Source organism: Macaca thibetana, chromosome 4 (assembly GCF_024542745.1).
Source record: "Macaca thibetana thibetana isolate TM-01 chromosome 4, ASM2454274v1, whole genome shotgun sequence".
In the NCBI taxonomy this organism is placed as follows: domain Eukaryota; kingdom Metazoa; phylum Chordata; class Mammalia; order Primates; family Cercopithecidae; genus Macaca; species Macaca thibetana.
In genome coordinates, this window is record NC_065581.1 from 147,822,750 (window position 1) to 147,845,266 (window position 22,517).

General features: G+C 40.4%; 1 protein-coding gene across 2 annotated transcripts in view; it reads right to left on the minus strand.

Moving 5' to 3' along the window:
- DCBLD1 (discoidin, CUB and LCCL domain containing 1) overlaps positions 1-19,334 on the minus strand; it is a 67,471-nt gene extending 48,137 nt beyond the window's left edge. The window contains exon 1 of one of the 2 annotated variants that reach the window (XM_050786544.1): positions 19,104-19,334. In XM_050786544.1, the coding sequence (XP_050642501.1) occupies positions 19,104-19,215 (112 nt within the window). In that variant the 5' untranslated portion in view covers positions 19,216-19,334. The remainder of the gene's footprint in view (positions 1-19,103) is intronic. The other variant, XM_050786545.1, reaches the window with a different exon arrangement.
- Between the last annotated feature and the right edge of the window lie 3,183 nt (positions 19,335-22,517).

Consider the following 22,517-nt stretch of genomic DNA (forward strand, 5'->3'; position numbering starts at 1 on the left):
ATGTATTTTGGGCACCCCCATAAAGCAATCCTAGGGTAATTAGTACAAACAAATATGCATCTAAATATAAACACAACACAACCTCTCCAGGCCACCAAGAAATCTCTTGGTCAAATATTTAAATGTCACTTTTCTTAGGACTATGAGATTCTCCGCTCATAAAAGAAGAGAAAAACTTTTTTTTCCAGAAAACACAGTTAAATAAAATAAGGAGCAATTATATGAATCAACCTACATGTGACTATCATATTCTAAATTTTATTTTTTTAAAGTAACGTGTCAGCAAAGGAAAATCTTAGGGTGTCACTTTTTTCTTTGAGATGGAGTCTCGCTCTGTCGCCCAGGCTGGAGTGCAGTGGCAGGATCTCAGCTCACTGCAACCTCTGCCTCCTGGGTTCAAGCCATTCTCCTGCCTCAGCCTCCTGAGTAGCTGGGATTACAGGCGCCCGCCACCACGCCGGACTAATTTTTTGTATTTTTAGTAGAGACGGGGTTTCACTGTGTTAGCCAGGATGGTCTCGATCTCCTGACCTCGTGATCCGCCCACCTCGGCCTCCCAAAGTGCTGGGATTACAGGTGTGAGCCACTGCACCCGGCCAGGGTATCACTTTTATTCAGCCCTGTAATTATATTTCTCTTCCACCACTTCCACTCTAAGGCCCAAGAGGAAACTTCTTTACCCAGCAATGCTGGCACAACGCAGGCAAGTTCAAATCGCCAACATTTCCATCGTTACTTTGCCTGGGGATCTGTACTTCTTTGGGAAAATGTCTCTCTTCCATTAACTATCAGAACAAAACCCCATGAGTCTTTGTTCTGCCAAAGACCTGAATCGCAAAATAAGTGCTGAGTCCTAATTTATTAAAAAGCAAACTGTCATCAGAAGTTCTAATATCACTCTAACCTATGGAAGTAGACTATGGAGTTTTCTGTGGCAAGACTAATATAATAAGTTTATTCCATGGGTATCAACCACATCAGGAATTTCCCACAGTTTGGGTGATTTCAAACGATTAGGTAGAAAGACGCCAAAGGGGAAAATGAAAAACTGCTAGGGAGACAAAATGCCTACAATGTCATGTGTTGAAGAAGGGAGATGCATACACATGAAAACCAATAGAGAAGCATTATTTATTTACTTTTGAGATGGATTTTCGCTCTTGTTGCCCAGGCTGGAGTGCAATGGTGCAATCTCATCTCACCGCAACCTCCACCTCCTGGGTTCAAGTGATTCTCCTGCCTCAGCCTCCTGAGTAGCTGGGATTACAGGCACGCAGCACCGTGCCCAGCTAATTATATTTTTAGTAGAGATGAGGAGAAGCATTATTCTTATGACCTCATTCTGACACTTAGGTAGCCTACCTCTCATAGCCTGACTCTCTAATTGACAATAACTGACAAAGAAGACAAAAGTTACTTAAAAATCTATTTGTTTATCTTCTTTGTCTTATGTATCAATGTCAGTATCCTGGTTGCGATATGGTATTGTAGTTTGCAAAGATGTTATAATTGAGGGAAACTGGGTAAAAGGTATACAATATCTCTCTGTGTTAGTTCTTCCAATTGCATGGGATCTACAATGATCTGAAAATAAAAAGGCTAATTAAAGAATTGAAAAAAGAATGTAAATCAAGTTTGTCTGGCTGGGGATGGAAGTGAGGAGGCTTTTACTTTTCCTATTTTATACTTTTTTATACTCTTTGTATTTTGTTATCCTGTATGCTTTTTCTTTTTTTTTTTTTGAGACAGGGTCTCATTCTGTTACCCAGGCTGGAATGCAGTGGCACAATCACTGCTCCCTGCACCCTCGACCTCTGGGGCTCAAGCAATCTTCCCACTTCAGCCTTCCAAGTAGCTGGAACTACAGGCGCACACCACCACACCCAGCTGATTGTTTTTTTTTTTTGGTAGAGACAGGGGCTACACTATGCTGCCCAGGCTGGTCTGGAACTCCTAGGCTCAAGCGATCCTCTCGCCTTGGCCTCCCAAAATGCTGGGATTACAGGTGTGTGCCACTGCACCTGGCCTAAATTTTTTTAAATTAAAGCATTTAAACAGATCTGCAATAAAAAGATCTCTATGAAATACAGTTGACCTAGTTTCTTCAGGATTGAATTAAATGAAGAGGCACACATAAAGAAGTGTTTATTTTAGATTTAAAAGACACTTATGTGCCATAACAATTAAGTGAGACTTGCTTGAATCCTGATTTGAAAATCCAACCTTATAAAATCTTTTAAATAGATAATTGGGATATTAAATAATTTCAGATAATTATTAATTTTATTAGGTGAGATAGTAGTATTGAGGCTACATAAGAAAATGCCATTTTTTTTGAGAGATGCCTACTGACATATGTAGGGCTGAAATGACATAAGGTCTGGGATTTGCCTTAAAACACCTGGAAAAAAAGGGGAGAAGCAGAATAAATGAATGAAAAAATATGGAGAAATGTTGACGGTTGCTGAATGATGAGGGCTCACGGTTCTAAGAATATTAAAATTAAAAATTAAAAGAAATATTAAATTAAAATATTAAAAATTAAAAGAAATAAAGATCCATCTTTAAGGGAAAAAAATAAAACCACAGTCTTATGACTAAACTCCAAGTAGGGTTGTGGGCAGTGACACAGTAAAGTGCCACCTATCTAACATCAAAATAGGGGGAACGGGCAATGAAAAGGGGAGGAGGAAGTTTTGCCATAAGGAATCTGACCACTCTTCAAAGTGGCTACTACACAATGTTTATCTGTTCCTTCCTTTCGACTGTAATTTCTTGCCAAAGCACATGATGACTAAACTAAGTATCATTTCCTCCTCTTCTAGACTGAAAGCTCCTCTCAACTATAGAATACTTCCAGGGTGGTCTCTCTGTAATGGGCCTAAATCCTGGTGTCTGTTTGGAGCCACAGCTGGTTTGTGACACTGACCACCACTTCCTCAAAACAATGTACAAGAATAAAACTGATGTATGAAGCTTAGATTCTGGAAAAAGGTGCAAGTATTCATGAATATTTTAGAATTCCCAAAGTGATCTATGTATAGAATTTAAGTATACAGATTTTAATTCTGAACATTTGGAAACAATCTAAATTAGAAAAGAATAGCCAAACTGATATCTCCAAGCAATGTGATGTTAAGGAAGTTACTCATGTTTTAGAAGAATATTTAACATAAAAATAGTTTAAAACAGAATATATTGTACACGCATAGATATGTAATATTTAAAGTGTCTACTTCTATGGTATAAGTTTACAAGTGATTTTCATTTTATTTATACATTTATCTTCTAAATTTTCTATAATATGAATACATATAAAGCAGAAAAATAATAAAATTAAACCTACCAAATTCACCTAACATTCTTTGTAACACTAAAGGCTACTTTCAACATTAGCCTCATAATACAGATAGGAAGAAGTCTCAGACTGTCATTAAAATTTCAGGAAACAAACAACTAGGAACTTAGTATACTGTAGTTCTCACTTCAAGAAGTCCACAGTCAAGAGGAGAAACATATATTAACAAGTAAATTATTGAGACTAACTTGACATGTACAAATACAGAGATATGGACAATATCTATTCTCCAAATGCCTGAAATTAATGGATAGGTCTCTACCTTTTAGCCTTTAACATCCGCTATTCAGGAATTGTGGATATACATGCTACTTTCTAAATAAGCTTAGAACAAATCCTAGATGCCTGTATACACAAGCCAATCCTTTATTTAGTCTACTTTAATTCCACCCACTACGAAAGGAACACAATAACTTCCCTAAAAGACTACTTCCCTTTGATAAGAAATCATGTTCCACTAAAAGAAAAGCAAAAAGTAAGATATACCTGGTATGGACTAAGTTCTGCAATACTGGAAAGCATGATTAGACTTTAAAAGAAAACTTGTAACTGAATTGTACTTCTTGGAGAATGATTTGGGTGGAGTAAAATGAATAGTGCAAATATACTTTTTAGATTGATTATTAACTAGTCCCTAGAGTAAGACAGAAAACTCAAGCTTTTTTAAAAAATTATTATTATGGCCTATAGTTAGAACAGATTTTTTTTATCACACCCCAAGTAATCACATATGCATACACATGCATAAACAATGAACAAAAATTAAGTGATACAATTATTTTACTATATGTAATGCACTGTGATTATTTCCTATTCTATTAGGTTTCATTTTTGTTTTCGTCAAAGCACACTGGTTGTGCCTACTGAAGTGATTTCATCACCTATTAATGGGTCTCAACCTGCAACTTAGGAAAGAGTGCTCTAAAATGTCACAAGAGTAAAACCATTTCTAGAAACATGATTTCATTAGTTGTATCCTTGCTCTTCTAATATTCAAGTTACAACAAGTCTCAATACATATACAATCATCCATGTGTGGGTGTGAGAAAATTTCTTCCCATGTCTAAGATCAAGTGAGCTCTTGATGACTACAATCTTTTCAACCACAAAGGAGAGCTTGCAGTTATTACAGAGTTTTGTCTGATGGTAGGGCAAACAGATTTTCCAAGGTATCATTAATTCCATTCTTAGCCTTAGAAATTTTGCTCTTCTTCAATTGTGCTTAGCTTTTTACCTTGCATGCTGCCAGAAGCAAAAGAAAAACAGGGGCAAAAGGGCCTCAGTTGCTATGTGAGAATGAACAAAGGCAAAACAGAACGTGTAATGAAAAAACCAAATAATTATTCAAAATATTTAGTTTTTCTGAAAGGAATAAAGATAATAATACTATGCTGAAAGAAGCTACAGCTATAGACTAGAAACACATGGTCATGTTTTATAAAACTGACAATCTCTTTCAACTTTATTCTCACCACATATAAAATAGATGCTAATGATATGACTAGTGATCTAATGAGGTTGATAATGCTGTTGACTCAGCAGATGAAACATTTGAAAGTAAAATAAAAGGAAACACAAGGAATCTGTCAAAAGTCTCTCCGTGGAAACTTTCAACATTCCTATCAGCTAAAAGTATCACTTAAAATAAATCAATCTGAATGTATGAAAATGAACCAAATCATTTCAAGAGGTCCTATCTATGATTCCTCTCTGATTCCCTAAATAATGTGGGATTACTTCCATCAGTGTCCAAAGACATCGATGATTACCATGTTAAAATATTTAAAAGATTCCTAATTTGCTGCCAATGGAAAAAAATCCCCAAACCTAGCCAATGCTATTCTTTAATGTGCTATATGTAAAATCAGTGAACACTGCAGTTCTTGGTCACTCTCCAGTCTTGAGACTTCTGCTGAAAAGCAGAAGATTAGTAGAAGGCTTGTGGATGTGGGGGAGGAGAGTTGACACACCTATCATTTCCTAATTCATAAATTATTTCCATATACTTGGGAGGTGACAGAGCATAATGGTTACAACCTGGATTCTGGCACAGCCCTGCCTAACACTGGTTTTGTGGCCTTGGGTGAGTCTTTACCTCTCTAAGGTAAAACTGAATTCCATCATCTGCAATATAAAGACAACAATAGTGCCCAATTTCATGAGCATTAAAAGGGAGAATGCTAATAAAAGCAAAGTATCAAGCAAAGAGGCAACCATATAGTAAAAGTTCAATACATTAACTGCTACTACTTTTATCTTAAAATTCTACACATTATTAAAGTATCAAAAATATTGCTTTGAATTAGCTGACTTTGTCCAAATGCCATTGCCCATTGGCTGTATGATCCTAAGAAATCCCCCATCTAGTGTGTATCAATTTTCCTCATCTGTAAAATTACCAACCATAACTGGGTGTGGGGAAGATGAATGAGGCTGTGTGCGTGTGCTTTAATCAGCTGAGAAAGTCTAATTAGAATGCATTTCCCAGTATTTATCTAATGCCCACTTACTGCTATGTCAGCATGTCCTGAAGTAGACACTGTGGTACTAGTCTGGGCGGTTTACCAGGAGGTTATGCCCTCGCCCTCCTCAAAAGAGCTGCAAGGTCAGTAAGCTTGCAGAATCCCACCTTTTTCTTTACCACAGAACATCTCAAAGCCCTTGGAGTGCACAGTGAAGCTCTGATGCATGTTGCAGTTTACAGCATTTCCCAGAAAACTCTTTCCTCTTGGGGCATCTCCTGGGAGTAGCGTTCTGTGAGACATACTGGTGAACTCCTGGGTTAGACTCTCGCCAGTGGGACATACAGAGACGTCCTATGATAGGGCTTCTGGGATTAAAGATCTTATGTGGAGAAGTGGACTCTGGCCTCTGGAGTTCTAAAAATGGTACTGAAATTATATTATGTGACTCGATTCAAAAGCAAGACTTTTCCCACTGTTGCTGTTAAGTTATAAGTGCTTTGTGGGCATCTACAACGAATTGGACACACTGGTTAAGAGAAGTTTCTTAATTTCAAAGAAGACTTTTAAGAAAAAAAAAACTTGTTTGTTCAGCAAAACAATTCTAAGAGAACTGTTTTATCTCTGTTCAATAGATGCTTAGAATAAGGAAGTCAGAGAAAAGAGGCTGCTGACCTTTGTTACTAATGTCAGGATGTTGATGTAATATCCAAGCTGCCACTGCTTCAGCTGAAGGTAAGTCAAGAAATCTTTCCTGCCACTAGAACACGCTATCTTTCTAACCTTGGTTTCATGTTAAATATGCATACTGCCAGTATTCAGATAAAGTATAATACTGATATTGACTTTTCTCTATGGAGTCCAGAAAATCCAATATTACCAAGTAAAGACAAAGTTAAACTGAGTTTTATAAATTAAAACTGTAAACATTTCTCCTTTGCACATAGACGTGAGTCTTCACTTTCACAGATAATAGTTTTTTAAAAATTGAGAGCCAAAAAGTTATTGGGAAAGGAAAAAAATAAAATGATGAAAGGGCCCTTACTAAAAACTAGCATTTACCAGAAATTCGTTGTAAAAAGTAGCAGATACAGTGTTCTAAGGACTTTATATTACCTTATTTAGCCTTCATGACAACCATATCTGATGATAGTTTTAAAAAATTGATTACAAATTATTTCACATATACACACATAAATATATATATACAGATATACATATACAAAGAGTAATTTCACAAACATCAAAGTGTATACCCAGTAGCTTATAAGATAGGACATCTCCTATACAACAAAACTGAAGCCCACAATACCCTTTCTTCACCACACATCCCTCTTATTATCTCTATTCTGTGTGTGAAGGAGTCAAGGCTCTGAGATGCAGAGTAACTCAGCCCATGTGGCTGGGCTGGGATCAGATCCTAACCTGAAACTAGTCTGACTTCAAAGACGATGGAATGGAATCACACGCTCTAAGGCCACTATTCCCTAAGTGGTGACAAAACTGAGGTAGCGATATTTAAGACATTGTCCAACCTCACATTACTGCTGAGCAGCATAACTGACATTTAGTTTTTTGTAGTCATACTCTTTTTGTCTCAAAATTAACATGAGAAAAATAGTCATGTTTAATTAGGAGGGTTTTTTTTTTTTGTAAAAATGATGATATGAGAAGTTCTACCATACCCTTTCTTTAATCATCGAAGTACTCTTTATTAGACTGTTAAGGGAAAGGTCTAATGAGAGGTGCCTATTTTACTTCCAACGAAGGTTGTTCACTTTGCTTAGCTCCTGAAAGATGCTTTGTAAAAGAAGGTGTCAGTGTATTGAAGTGCTGCTTCTCACACTTCAGTAAGCAAACGAATCACCTGGGGATCTTGTCAAAATGCAGGGTCTGGAAAATTTTTCATTTCCAAAAAGCTCTTATTAGTGACTATTCTATTGGATCCTGTAAGATATATTCTATTGCCATGAATATTTTTTAAAGTGAAAGAAAATCCTCAAGATAAAAGTTTCTATGGTTTAATTTTAATATCTATTCCTACAATTGGAACACATCTGTATCTGATACTTATTTTCACTCCAGATTTCATTTATATGTCTAGGACAGACAACAAGTTCCAGGATCTATAGTTAAGCCAAAATGACATTTCTGAAACCTGGATAAAAGTGTCAATTCAGGCCGGGCGCGGTGGCTCAAGCCTGTAATCCCAGCACTTTGGGAGGCCGAGACGGGCGGATCACAAGGTCAGGAGATCGAGACCATCCTGGCTAACACGGTGAAACCCCGTCTCTACTAAAAAATACAAAAAACTAGCCGGGTGAGGCGGCGGGCGCCTGTAGTCCCAGCTACTCGGGAGGCTGAGGCAGGAGAATGGCCTGAACCCGGGAGGCGGAGCTTGCAGTGAGCTGAGATCCGGCCACTGCACTCCAGCCTGGGCGACAGAGCAAGACTCCGTCTCAAAAAAAAAAAAAAAAAAAAAAAAAAAAAAAAAAAAAAAAAAAAGTGTCAATTCAGAAATTACTTGAGCATACTGTGGAAAATAAACAAAGAAATAGGATGAGAAGGTTTGTGCAAGCGTAGGTTTATGCACCATATTCAGGGAACAAGCAATCAAGGTTTACTGACAAGAAAATAGCAAATCTCAGTAGGGAGACAGATGGTATCTTATCATACATCTAATAAGGTATGAAACATGAGAGAGAAAAAATAAATCTCATAAAACTCACATCACAGTCCAGTCCTGAAAATTGTACTACTTTTGCGCATTCCATATTCTGCACTGCTGGATGTATTGCAATACTCTAAAAGCAATGGTTAGCTGCCAGCTGGGACTTTAAAAAAATCTTAGTATTTCTATGGCAAATGTGATCACCTCTAAGAGAAACCAAAGACTGTGAATTTCAGGCTTAATTGCATAAGTAACCCCCTCAAACTGTGTTCCCCCATGACTTCTTTCCTAACTTTTTCTCCCCTGGATAGGAACATATGATGGGTATCCTTGGAGACAAAGGGCAGGAAACCATTTCAAGGCATTTAGAATTGTAAGGTACGTGCCTGGGTTCCACTTCGGACACACAAAGTAAATGTGTCTTGGTAAATAATTGTTTCTCTGAATCTCAGTTCCCTCAACAGCTCTCAGAATTGTTTGGATTAAATTCGATGTAAAAAACATACAATGATTCAAAATACATATGAAGATAGAGGTTTAAAATTTGTCTATATGAAAAACCAGACTGGACAAGCAACAACAGTGATTGGATGCTTAAACCATAGAGTGAATTGTTGATGGGGAAGTACTTTTATTGAGTAAGAAACTAACATTCCAAAAATTACTTGTAAGTCATAGAGAAATGGCAGTTTTATAATGGAGAGATCAATGTGTCACTTCTTAAAGTCACTGGTGATTCTGAGCATCACTAAAAGTGGAGCAATAATCACAATAATAATAATATACGTGTCCTATTGTGATACAATTAGAAGTACATAGCACCTTTGAGTACTTTTACCAAAAACACTTAGTCTGAATCTAATCAAACCGTTAGGTCAGATTTCGGGCTTATACAGAAATACACAGATAATGCACCAAGTAAAAGATAAACTACTCTGAAGTGGTGAGTACACTGTAGGATGTGAGCTGTGTCACAGAACAACTGAACCTGGTTTCCTTGCAGGAAAAGAAAAAGTATGTGGGTGGGGCTCAGTGACAGATTAAAAGTGACTAAAGAGACATAATAACTAATATGTAGACCTTGTTTGGATTCTTGTTTGTACAAACCAGAGGTTAAAAGACATGTCTAGGACAGCTTGGGAAATGTGAATATGACTTGAGTATTAGATGATATTAAAGAACAACTATTAGTGTTCTTAGGTGTGCTCATAACATTGTGGCTATGCAAGAAAATATTTAGAGATTCAAATGAGATAGGAAAAAAGTCAAGAAATCCTTAATAAATTTTTAGTTTATTAACAGATTTTGGAGTCTCAAAAGACTTGTAGACCCTTCTGAGCCGGCAGCAACAGTAGGTACAAGGGCCATTTCTCTGTCTGCAATAGGCCATCTCTTATTTTAGTCTCTTGGCAAAGCCCCGGAGCTTTCCAGGGATCCCAAAAAAATGGTGGGCGGGGTGGGGGCAAACTTTGGTTCATTTTATTCTCAAAATGAGCAGCCTCCATTCTAAAATCCTCAGAATGGGAGCATTCAATACATGAACCTCATGTTCCAGTGGTCCCATGGGTCATTAAGTCTCTACAGTTTTCTCTTTTGGGCTGAAATCAACCACATTTTCATATGAGGTAAACTTTCTTTTGTGAAAAGCAATAAAAAGGCCGAATTAAATCCACTCAGCCATTTAAAAGTTAGGCAACAAACGCAGAGATGTTTATCTATTTTCCCTGTAGGAAAGTTTACCCCTTGGTAATTCAAATTTAACTGGACATCACACTTTTAATATCCTTTTGTCTTGTTTTCTGTCAGAAATAGTGAAATAAAGATTTTCTTTCCTTTGTTTTTCAAGAATACTGTGCTTCATAAAAATCATTTACACACCACCTTTAAGCACAGCCACTAAATGTGCTCAAATGTAAAAATGGAGCTATATATATTATTAGTTTTCAATGATTTTAATTTTGTGATGAAAGAAAATAAAGACTATTCTTTTTCAGTAAATGTAAACATGTTGAACACTGAATAAAAAGGCCACAATAGCAGTTAAAATTTGAGTTTGAAGATGCTGACTATAAAAAGTAATGTGGGTCTCAACAAAGATAAACTCCAAATAGTCTAACAATGAACAAGCCTGATCCATTCAATACAAATGAAGAATCTCACCAAAGAAGGATAAAAAAAATACACCTTAACTTTCTGACACTTAGTATATTTAAACTTATGTGCTTTTCTCAAATAAAGTATGAATAGGCAAATTATTTCTGACTCCCTTAGTAAGAAAGAGTTATTTGAATAACATAAAACAAAAACATTGACAAGACCCATCGATTATAAGTTTGCCTAGACAAAAATTCTACCTTCCCATTATATATTTCTCAGTAGCAATAAATGACTTAGAAATAAGTTTTTGGTTTACGTCAAGGCAAATTCTAAAATAAATATAAAGATGCAATTTTTCCAAGTAACAAAAACTTTCAATAAAACATAGGTTTAAAAAAGCAGAATATAAAAGCATACACTGACTAGGTAGCAGAGGGGGGAACCTAGGTATTAGTTTTATTGTTGTTCTTTATACCTTTATTTATAGTCTATAATTTTGTGTCTACATAATATTTAATAAAAACAATAGTAAATGTGTATGTACACACATGTATTTGCTATAGATGTGTGTGTGTGTGTGTGTGTGTGTATTTACAAGAATATATAGAACCAAAACATGTCCTCAATGGTTCTATGTGTAACATTTTCCAAGATTATGATATATCAGTACAATGTTATTTATTGACACCCTACTTTGTTTCACAACTACTCTGCTTCTGTTGTAAGCATTAGGGAAGATCATTGGGAAAGTAGGGAAGAAAGCTCCAATCTAAGAGAAATTTATTCTTTTTTGTTTTTTAAAAAAGAAGCTCAAGCACAGCTCTATTTTTAAAAGGGAGGCGGTATGGGGGTAACACAGAGCTACTTAAGCTGTTGCCTTATTTCAGTATTATCCTTTGCAGCTTTTCCTACAAAAAAATCTACCTAGCCTAAAATTATTGTTGATACGGTTTGGATGTTCTGTCCCCTCCAGATCTCATGTTGGAATATGATCCCCAATGCTGGAGGTGGAGCCTGGTGAGAGGTATTGGATCATAGGGACAGATCCCTCATAAACGGCTTGGCACCATCCCCTTGGTGATGAGTGAGTTCTTGCTATTACTTCACACAAGAGCTAGATGGTTAAGAGCATCTCTCTTGCTCTGTTTCTCACTATGTGATGCACGCGCTTCTCCTTCTCCTTCTGTCATGATTGCAAGCTTCCTGAGGCCCTCACCAGAGGCCAACCACATGCTTATGCTATGCCTGTACAGCCTGCAGAAACTTGAGCCAAATACACCTATTTTCTTTATAAATTTCCCAGCCTCAGATATTCTCTCATAGCAACACAGAACAGACTAATGCAATCATATATAATTATATACAAGACACAAGACATTTCTGCAAATATTAGGTGTATTACTACACAGCATGTAGCTCCTAAGGAAACAGCTAATAAGAATGAGATTAATAAATCAAGTAGAAATGGCAGTAAACAGTAAAGTCATACACGACAATATGGCTTAACAGTGCTGATGTCACAAATGCCTAGACACTGTCCCCAAATGATCTTTGAGGTGAAGTAGGCACCTGATGCCCTAAATGTGTCAGCATTAGCAGACCATAGGGGACCCCTGGTCTAAGTCAGGGGATCATTTGCTCCTCCCTCTAATCTCAAGACTGCCAGTCCCTCACTCATGGCAGTTTTCCTGCTGTTGCCTGTAAAAGGGTCTTTCTTGGAGATTCCCGGTTCTTTTCAGAATTGAATTTAGTTATTTTCTTTTTCCTTTTTCTTTTTGAGACAAGGTCTCACTCTGTTGCCCAGGCTGGAGTATGGTGGCACCATCACAGCTCACTGCAACAGCTGCCTCCCGGGCTCAAGGGATCCTCCCACCTCAGCTTCCGGAGTAGCTGGGACTACAGGCGTGTGCCACCACGCCCGGCAATTTTTTGTATTTTTTGTAGAGACAGCGGTTTTGCCATGTTTCCCAGGCTGGTCTGGAACTCCTGGACTCAACTGATTTGTCCACCTCAGCCTCCTAAAGTGCTGGGATTACAGGAGTTAGCCGCCCCGCCCGGCCTAGTTATTTTCTTAAATACATGCACAGTGTTTCCTAACGCTCCACAATAGCCATATATACAATTTCTGTTTAAAATAACATAGTGAATATTATCCTCCTTTCAATTCTTTCAAATCTCAACCACAGCATTTATGCGCTGACTCAGGAACTAGTTATCTGGAGCCAGCTATGTGCCAGGCACCGTACTGGGTGCTAGTGGTGAAAGAAGAGGCTGAGATTCATCTCTGCTTTCATGGATCTTAGGGAATCCTGCAATGTTTATCCCCCAACCCCTGAAAACCCCTCCTCTTCAACTCCCACTGAAAGGCAAGTGTGGCAGTTGGTTCTAGATTCAGCATACCAGGGCTCACAGTCACGACTCTATTTCCACATCGGGTAAGAAGTCATCACATGGGTTTGTTTTATTTTTCCCATAAATTAAGTCTCCCTCACCCAGTAAAGCAAACAACTATTTTTTTTAATATACAAAGCAGACAATGAACATCTGGAAGATGACATCCACATGACTCCTCAGTTTGCAAAAAAGCAAAACTACTCCTCGGTCTAATGAAAAAAAACAATCTGAAATCCTGGCTATATTTTTTCCTTCACCCTCAATGCCAAATTTCTAATATGCCAGAATGAATTTCTCTATTTTACATACATACTTTCAGACTTTTACATTCAACGTTGGATGAGACATACAATTTCATTACTTTGCTGTGTCCAGGTTTTAATTTCTTTTCCTTTTTCATTTGAGACTGGGTCTTGCTCTGTTGCCAGGCAGGAATACAGTGGCCCAATCACAGCTCACTGCAACCACTGTCTCCCGGGCTCAAGAGATCCTCCCACCTCAGCATCCCGAGTAGCTGGGACCACAGGACACCACCACACCTGGCTAGTTTTATTGTATTTTCGCTAGAGATGGGTTTTCGCCATGTTGCTCATGCTGGTCTCAAACTCCTGAGCTCAAGTCTGCCTCAACCTTCCAAAGTGCTGGGATTATAGGAGTGAGCCGCCTCCGGCCGGTTTTGCTTTCTTAACTAGAGTGAGGTTTGAGTCTTACAGGGCAGGAATTGTGTTTTCACTGCCTTCTCACCCCATCCTCACTAAGCTCCCATCCCCTATTGAGCTCCCAGTATGGTCACTGTTCAAGGCACAAAACTCCTCATGGACCTTATACTCTAGTAGGAGGAAGGCAGACAATTTAAAGTGTAAATTATACACTTTGTTGGAAGAGGGTAAGTGCTCCAGAGCAGTGGTCCCCAACCTTGTTGGCAACAGAGACCAGTTTCGTGAAGGACAATTTTTCCATTTATGGGACTGGGTTGGAGGGGGATGAAACTGCTCCACTTCAGATCATCAGGCATTAGATTCTCATAAGGAGCATGGCAACCTAGATGCCTCAAACATGCAGTTCACAACAGGGTTCAAGCTCCAATGAGAATCTAATGCCTGGCTCATCTGACAGGAGGCGAGCTCAGGTGGTAATGCTCCATCACCTGTTGCTCACGTCCTGCTGTGTGGCCCGGCTCCTAACGGGCCACTGACAGGTACCAGTCTGCGGCCCAGGGCTTAGGGATCCCTGCTCTAGATAAAACTGAAAGCTAAGAAGGGGAACATGGAGTTCTGGGAATGAAGAGAGGGTTTCAAGTGGTTAGGAAAGTTCTCCCTGAGACGGCAACATCTAAACAAACACTGAAGGAGGAGCAAGCTTTGTGGATATTTGTGGAATAAGACTATTCCAGGCAGAGAGAACAGCAAAGGTTCTGATGTAGAATGGTGCCTGTCATTTTGGAGAAATAGCAAAAAAACAAAAACAAAAACAAGAAAAAACAAAAAAAATACGGCTAGAGGCCTGAGTATGGGGGAGCATTTCAGGGAATGAGGTCAGAGGGGCAGTGGAGGGGACAGAACAAAGAGGCCTCAATATTTGTCAAATCAATAGTAATAAACAGTAATGAATACTAGGATAGCTAACATTTATTGATTTGTTTATTTTAATAAAGAAAAATAACTAATTGCTCTAATATGTACAGAGTTGACTTCATGCTTTAAGACACACATAGAAATAGGTCTAAAACGCCATGGGATATATTTCCCAGAACGAACTTTTTTTTCTGCTTTAACACAACTAAAACCTTTGCTAAATGCTGCAATTAAATTAATGCCCCCATGTGTCTTAAAAATAAGACATAATTCCTCATAAATGTCAGATGCCTTACTTGTTTCCAAGTTGTGGTTTTTTTAAATATGATTTTCAAGTCTGTGGCAGTTCCACAAGGCTAAAGGGTTCAAATTGTAACATGAAAAGTTAATAAAAGCCGTTTGGGACATTATTCAGAGTTCGAATTCTGCTTTAAACATATCATTTCATTTGTTTAACGAATTCTTTAACATAACCTCTTTCCTCTCTGAAATATTAATATATAACTTACTGTTTCTGAGTGTACAAATTATATCTACCAGAGCCAAAAGATATTGTACATATTGTTCTGCTGGCTTGTTCCCTTTTTTCTGCTGATTTTCATTTAAAAGGCATCCTTACATATAGAAATAAGCATGCCAAGAGAGCTGGGCTTGATAAACAAAATTAATTAGTAGAAGCAGCAGATGTACACCTTTATAAAGAATGTCAGTAGGCTCTTTATTACTTGGTTTCCACTAGTTAGGAAGTAATTTGAAAATATATCCTAAACACAAAGAGATTGTTCAGTTCAACTCAAGGAACACTGAGCACCTTTGTCAGATACCAGGAAGACAAAGACTATATAGTCGCAGTCTCTGCCCTCAGGATCTTATAGTCTACAAGGCTGGCTGTCCAGATGAGACAAGAGAAGGGTAAGTGCACACACTGGTACAGAAGGTGACTGAATAAACTTGTGCTGACTTCTGAAAAAGCCACTCACCTAAAACATCATCTATCAGTTGATCCTATGTCTAACCCAAAGTAAATGACAGATGATTTAACAGCAGACCTTCTAAATAACAAATTAAGAGTTGGGCAGAGGGTTGTGAAGAATTTTTAAGTATGCAAGATTTGAATCTATACTTAGAAGTTTCCTCAGAGGTCAAGCGCTCATTTTGATTCTTCATTTATATCACAAGGGGGAAAACTTTAGCTAATAACCATTTGCAAATCTTGTGGTGGACAGAGAAGCAGAGTTTTAGGTTGCAGAAATTCATTACACAAATGAAGGGTATTTTATGCTACAAAAATTTATGTCAAGGTAAATTTGGACTACATCCAAATCTATTAATTTATACAAGTTGAATAAAAACTAATGATCAACTTAATGTCCTATTATCAAAGGTCAAAATTATGTGAAACAGTCTATGTAAATATGTACCTTTAGTTAAGTGGATCCAGAGGAACAGGGCCATAAGGAGCCGAAATAATCCCAAGCTCTGGCCACTAAACCCAAATGCCTGGGACCTGGCTGGCTGCAAACAATGGGAGGGGTGGACACTTTTTTAAAAATGTAATTCAAGAGAAACACCAGATAGGCAAACAGTTGCCCTACAAAGGACCCAGTATAGCTTTACCGGGTCATCAGACTCTGACACACAAAAATTTAATTAATTGTACTGATTAGGCTTATAAACATTGAGGTTAAATTATGGCATTTGTTTCCTAAAACCACACAATAAATAAAAGTCTAACACGAAACTGCTTATAACACAGATGGTAGCATTTTATCACAATCCTAACATTATAAAATGTTTTCACGGTCTCATAGCTGATTAGAATCAGAATTACCTGAGGTAACTTTTTCCAAGTGTATATTCCCAAGCTTCACCCACTACAATTTGATTCAAAATAAGGGGTGGGGGGCCGGGCGCGGTGGCTCAAGCCTGTAATCCCAGCACTTTGGGAGGCCGAGACAGGCGGATCACGAGGTCAGGAGATCGAGACCATCCTGGCTAACACGGTGAAACCCCGTCTCTACTAAAAAATACAAAAAACTAGCCGGGCGCGGTGGCGGGCGCCTGTAGTCCCAACTACTCGGGAGGCTGAGGCAGGAGAATGGCATGAACCCGGGAGGCGGAGCTTGCAGTGAGCTGAGATCCGGCCACTGCACTCCAGCCTGGGCGGCAGAGCGAGACTCCGTCTCAAAAAAAAAATAAAATTAAAAAAATAAATAAATAAATAAATAAAATAAGGGGTGGGAACTTTATACATCTCTAGGGAGATGCGTGATCAGATAGGTTGGGAAGCTTGGGAGAACCAAGAAGCACCAGGCTAAGCTGACTACAAAAACAATGAAACTGAAATGCAAAAATTGCTATTTTCTTCTCGCCAAAAACAGACAAAGCTGCTCTCTCCTAAACACTAAAAGCACTACTATCATTTATGACCACCATCCAATTATATAGCCAAAAGTATATCTCAAGATCTAAAAATAGGTGTGCATGCTTAACTCCGTGAAAACTCAAAAAATAAGTGACCAAGTGCTAGTTGGGAAAATCACAGATGTGAGAAATATTCAAAAATAATATTCAAAAGTAACTGATATTTCACTCAAGAAGTATCAGCACTGGAATTCCTAGATGTGTTTCAGTAAATGTCTCAAATCTAAGCTTTACTCTGTGTGTGTGATTGAATATCTGCTCCTTCACTGGTTCTTTTAACATCCTGAATATATAGGATGTTTCATGGAAACTCCAATGATACTATCTTCTTCCATCAGTCAACTGCAATAAAGTTTCAGATTTGAAGCCCAGTAAGAATCTAAGCAACTACATGCCTGTTGTCCCAGCACTTTGGGAGGCCCGGGTGGGCGGATCATTTGAGCTTAGGAGTTCAAAACCAGCCTGCGTAATATAGCTAAACCCTGTCTCTATAAAATATACAAAAATTAGCCAGGTGTGGTGTGATGCCCCTGTAGTCCCAGCTACTCAGGAGGCTGAGGCCGGAGGATGGCTTGAGCCCAGGAGGTTCAGGCTGCAGTGAGCTGAGCTCGTGCCACTGCATTGCAGCCTGGGCGACAGAGTGAGACCCTGTCTCAAAAATAATAATAATGATAATAATTTTTTAAAAAGAATCTAAGCAATCACACTTGTTCCTAGAGAACTGCTCTCACAAATTGCCCAGTTAACAGCCTGGATGACCATACAAAATTTAAAACTTTATTGGGAAAGATTAAGTGACAGCTTTGGCCAGATTAGTACAGGAACATACTGTTGGAATGATTCTCACAGACATATAGTATTAAAGGTGCACCTTCAAACAGTGAGTTGAGAAAAAAATAAAAATATTTAAAACATCCATTATAAAAGTCCTACGCATTTAACAAAATCTTACGTATTTGTTGTAATTTTACAGTCTGCCTAGTACTGTGCTACAGTACCAGACAAAATAACTTCAGGGTTTTAGGGATTTTGTTTTTTAAACAAACTGGTATGTCACATAAACTTAGGAACCACCACCACCATCTCGAGTATCAATGTTTCAGAATGGAGGCATAGTTCAGTGAAAAAAAAAAAAAAAAAAAAAAAAAGCCAGCACCGGTTTTAGTCTTGATTGTTGTTTCACCAGAAAGCACGGTGGCTAGGGGAGCTGTCAAAGTACTCCGGATAGACTCAGAGCCATTAAAGGCATATAGGGCCAGGAGCAAGGGAGGAGAGGAAACACTGAAACAACTCGGCAGAAAGCTGGCCCTTGCTATGAAAAAAAAAAAAACCAAAAAACACTAATTAATGAGGATGAATGAAACAGGGACACCCAGGGCTGGTTAACGGGGTTGCTGCTTTAATCTGCTGGACAGACAGAGTGTAAACTCGGTTGTGGGTTAATTAGGTCTAACTCCAAGTCAAAGACCAGCTCCAGAGAAAAAGCAGCCTGGCTGAGAGTCTACCCGCTCAGATACACAGGAAGCCACAGGATTCCAACTTGCGGCGCCAGCAGGACACTCGGGAGGAGGTGGCAGCACCGCCTGCTCGCCCGCGTCCAAGGCCAACCTCGGCAAACGTGCCCCGGCCATTCCGCACGAGCCCAGAACGCACACGCCAGGATTCCAACTCCGCGCGGGAGGAGCAGCGGCAGGGAGGGCCGGGCCCAGCGCCGGCAGAGGGGCGGCTTTGTCAAAAGGCGGCTGGAGAGAACCCGCCCTAAACACGGCTGTCCCCTAAGGCGACCCTCGGGGTCAGGTCACTTCTCACGGGGCCAGCAGAGTCAGGAAGTCTGGAAACTAAGTGAAATGGGCTGGGGGGCGGCGAAGAGAGAGAGTGCAGAGACGCCAGGTTGATTCTCTGGTTTGGGGGGAAGGAAGGAGTTTGGTGGGGGAGCGATACGTAATGCAGTAACCTACTTCGCCCCCAGCCCCGCGGGCAGAGCCGGACTCCGCGGATGGCAGGCAGCGAGCCCGACTTCCTCCCGCGCTCCGTCCCCCGAGGCCCGGCCCGGCCCGCCCCGCAGCCCGCAGCCCGCCCCCGAGGCCCCGGGTCCCGCCGCCAGCCGGACGCTCTCCACTCACCCAGCTCCTCCGCCTGCAGCCGGAGCGGGGCGCAGACCGTGAGCAGCAGGGCCAGGAGGCCCGGCCCGGCAGCCCGCGCCAGCGCGCCGCCGCCGCGGGCGCCGGGCACCATGACCCCGCTGGGCGCCAGCTTGGCAGGCTTGGCCTCCCCTCGACGGACCCCGCGCCTCAGCTGCCGGGGCCGCGCCGCCTCCTCCGCGGCAGAGCGCGGCGCCGGGACGGGGCGCAGCCGCTGCCCCGCACTGAATCCCATTGGGGCGGCTTTGAGCCCAGCCCTGCGGGGGCGTCTCCCGCCCCGCCCCTCCCCGCCCCGCACGTCTGCCCCCAGAGGAGGAAGTCGCGCTCCCAGGCAGTGACCGACGGCGAGGCCGGAGGCGAGCCAGGCGCCGCCCGCGCTCCCCTCCACGTATCTGGCGCTCCCTGCTGCGCTCCTTCCTTCCCCTCCTCCCCACCTGCACCAGTACACGTGAACCTGCTAGGCAGCAGGACACCTCGCCGCCGGACCCGCCCCTCGCCGCATGGTGCGGAGGGAGTCCTTCCTGGAGGGGCTGAGTCCGCGGCGGTGCCTTGGAAGGCTGCCCCCTCCAGGGTTTTGCCAGCCCGCGGGGATGGGCATGCCAAGGATAGCAACACCGAGGGACTCGAAATATTTTGATGATAGGATGATGACAGTGCCAAGTAGGACCTTCACTCATTCATTCATTCAAAAGTTACTCAGTTCAGCAGTGTGCTTGTCAGGAGTAGGGCTAAACCCATGTGGCACTTGCAGACGTTAAAAATAATCAGGCAAGTATTCAATGCAAATTGCAATCAGTGACATGAAGGGTGCTGTTGAAGCACATTTAGAGAGCTCTAATTAGATGGCGGGTAACGGGGGTGAGGGCGGGAATCAGCTAGGAAAGGCCTATGTGGCATCAAAGCTGAGATTAAAGCAGGAGCCAAAACAGACCAGTTGTGCAAAGAAGCTGGAGGAAAGGGCCAGGTGGCTGAAGCACGGTGAACAGGTGGATACACGGTCAGATGTAGAAGCTACTGTACAGAGCAGGGGCCAGGACATGCAGTTAACAACCTCAAGGATGTTTAACTTGGTCCTCGGAGCAGTAAGCAGCCACGGAAGGTTCAGAAGGGACAAGGACTCCACCCGGTGATCCTCTGAGGAGCTGCCTACCGAGAAGGGTTTGGGGAGGGCAGATTGGAGAGTGGAGAATTACAAGGTTATTACTGAGTAGTTGAATAGGGTGGTGGCTGTGGAAAGTGACAAGGACAGATTAAATATGCATTTTAAGGACTATCTCACGTCTCTGGTCCCCTGCAGTCCCCATTTACTTCCTCTGCGCACTGCCCTCACCTTCGCATCACCGCGCAGCACGCTGAAGGTTCACCTAGAGGTGCAGCGCAGGGAAGCAAGGAGGCGGAGAGGAAGAAACAGCCCCTCCAATGGCAAATACTGGCCCCTCGTGATCTTTGGATACCCTAGACAGACTCATTTCATACATGCGTTCCTTTTTTCCTCTTTCTTTTCTTTTTTTAACTAAATAAACAAGCTGATAAAATCTCAAATGAGATTGTCTTTGGGGCTTTGCTTTCTCTGAGGCAGCATATGTTAGAGGAAAGAACTTGGGCTTTAAAAATGGAGGGAATCAAACTGGGTATATTTGTGTATATTAAGTGTATACTGAATGTATATATTAAGTTCTATCATGTAGAGAAAGTACCTAACTGAATGTGTATAATAAGTTATAGTATGTAAAGTACCTAATACATGGTAGGTTTTATCATTTTTTAATATAAAGTAAATTCACGCCCATAAGAATATTGAGTATTCTTACACTCAAAAACATAAAATGATACTTTAATACATTGAATCTCCTCCTAACTTCAGTTTACCCTTTTTTCTTGTTTCTCTTCTTTCTTTTTTCTTTTTTTTTTTTCCGAGACGAGTCTCGCTGTGTCGCCCAGGCTGGAGTGCAGTGGCCGGATCTCAGCTCACTGCAATCTAAGTGAGTTTGGGCAGCTGCTTCCAGGCTCTAACAGGTTTGACACTGTGAGCTATGAATGAAGCAAAGACAATGGGGAGTATTGTTTGCCAGTGAGGAATTCATAATGTGAGGCAGGTGGGGTTTCAGGGGTCACCCCCCCTTTTTTTTAATCTCAGTCAATACACTGATGGGAATGGAATTATCTGCTGTACACCTGAATCCTGAGCCAGATAAGGGGAAAGATTTAGAATCTGGTAACAAGAAACAGAAAGACCAGCCAGATCTTATTGGTTTCATCATGCCATTCCTTCCTTGAAATATAAAATCTCTAGTTAAGAAAATCATAATAAAGGAAAAATGTAAAAATACAACAGATTATCAAATATATATACCTGAGAGGTGTGTGTGTGTATACACACACATATATATATGTATGTATCGTTTTTAGAGAAAGGGCCTTACCATGTTGCCCAGCTGGAGTGCAGTGTCTATTCACAGGCCTGATCATAGTGCACTACAGCCTCCAACTCCTGAGCTCAATCCAGCCTTCTGAATAGCTGGAACTACTGTATATTTTTGTATACAATGAAATAAGCCTTGTTGAATTAACATACTTGTTTTAATCTTGAGAAGATTCCATTTTGATTTTTTTAAATGATGCATGATGGAATCCCAGAACCAAGTTCCATTAAGAAAAATTATACTTGTTAGGATCTATCTATAAACATTTCACATACTGAGATGGGAACTATCTCTAGGGAAGTGTCTCTCATAGGCTATTTCACTTCTAACCCATCCCCCCCTTGCCATCCAGTCTTTATTTTGCATATCTTACTGCAATTTATGCTTACATTTGCCAGCTCTTCTGTAAAAATACATAACAGCTGGTCAGGAGCTGCCTTATTTTATATTATAAATTATGTGCTCTGTCTTGCTTAGGTAAGACAGAATTTAAACAGAACTGCAAACCTAGTATGATTCTAAACAGTTAGATAGCTTCAAAATAGATTGTAGTCCAGTTCAATGACCTACTTCAATCTATCCTTAATCTATCCTGCCTGAGACTCTATGAGGAAAACTATCTCAGCTATAAAACTGAAGCCCTTATAGATGTCTGATATGGTTTCAATCTGTGTCCCCACCCAAATCTCAAGTTCAATTGTAATTCTCAATGTTTTAGACATTTTCCATATGTGAAACAACATGACGACGGTACAATAAAAATACAGTTACCTTCTCTTCTTCATTTATGATCTGATAATAAATTTAATTACACAGACAAAATGAATTATATAGATTGACAAGCACAATGATAGAAGAGGTGCAGGGTACCATGGAATCACAGAAGAAGGGCACATAACCCAGATTTTAAAAGTCTGGCAGGGCCTGAGAGAGGTGAAGATATTAATTAGAAAGAAAACAATGTTTGTTAGAC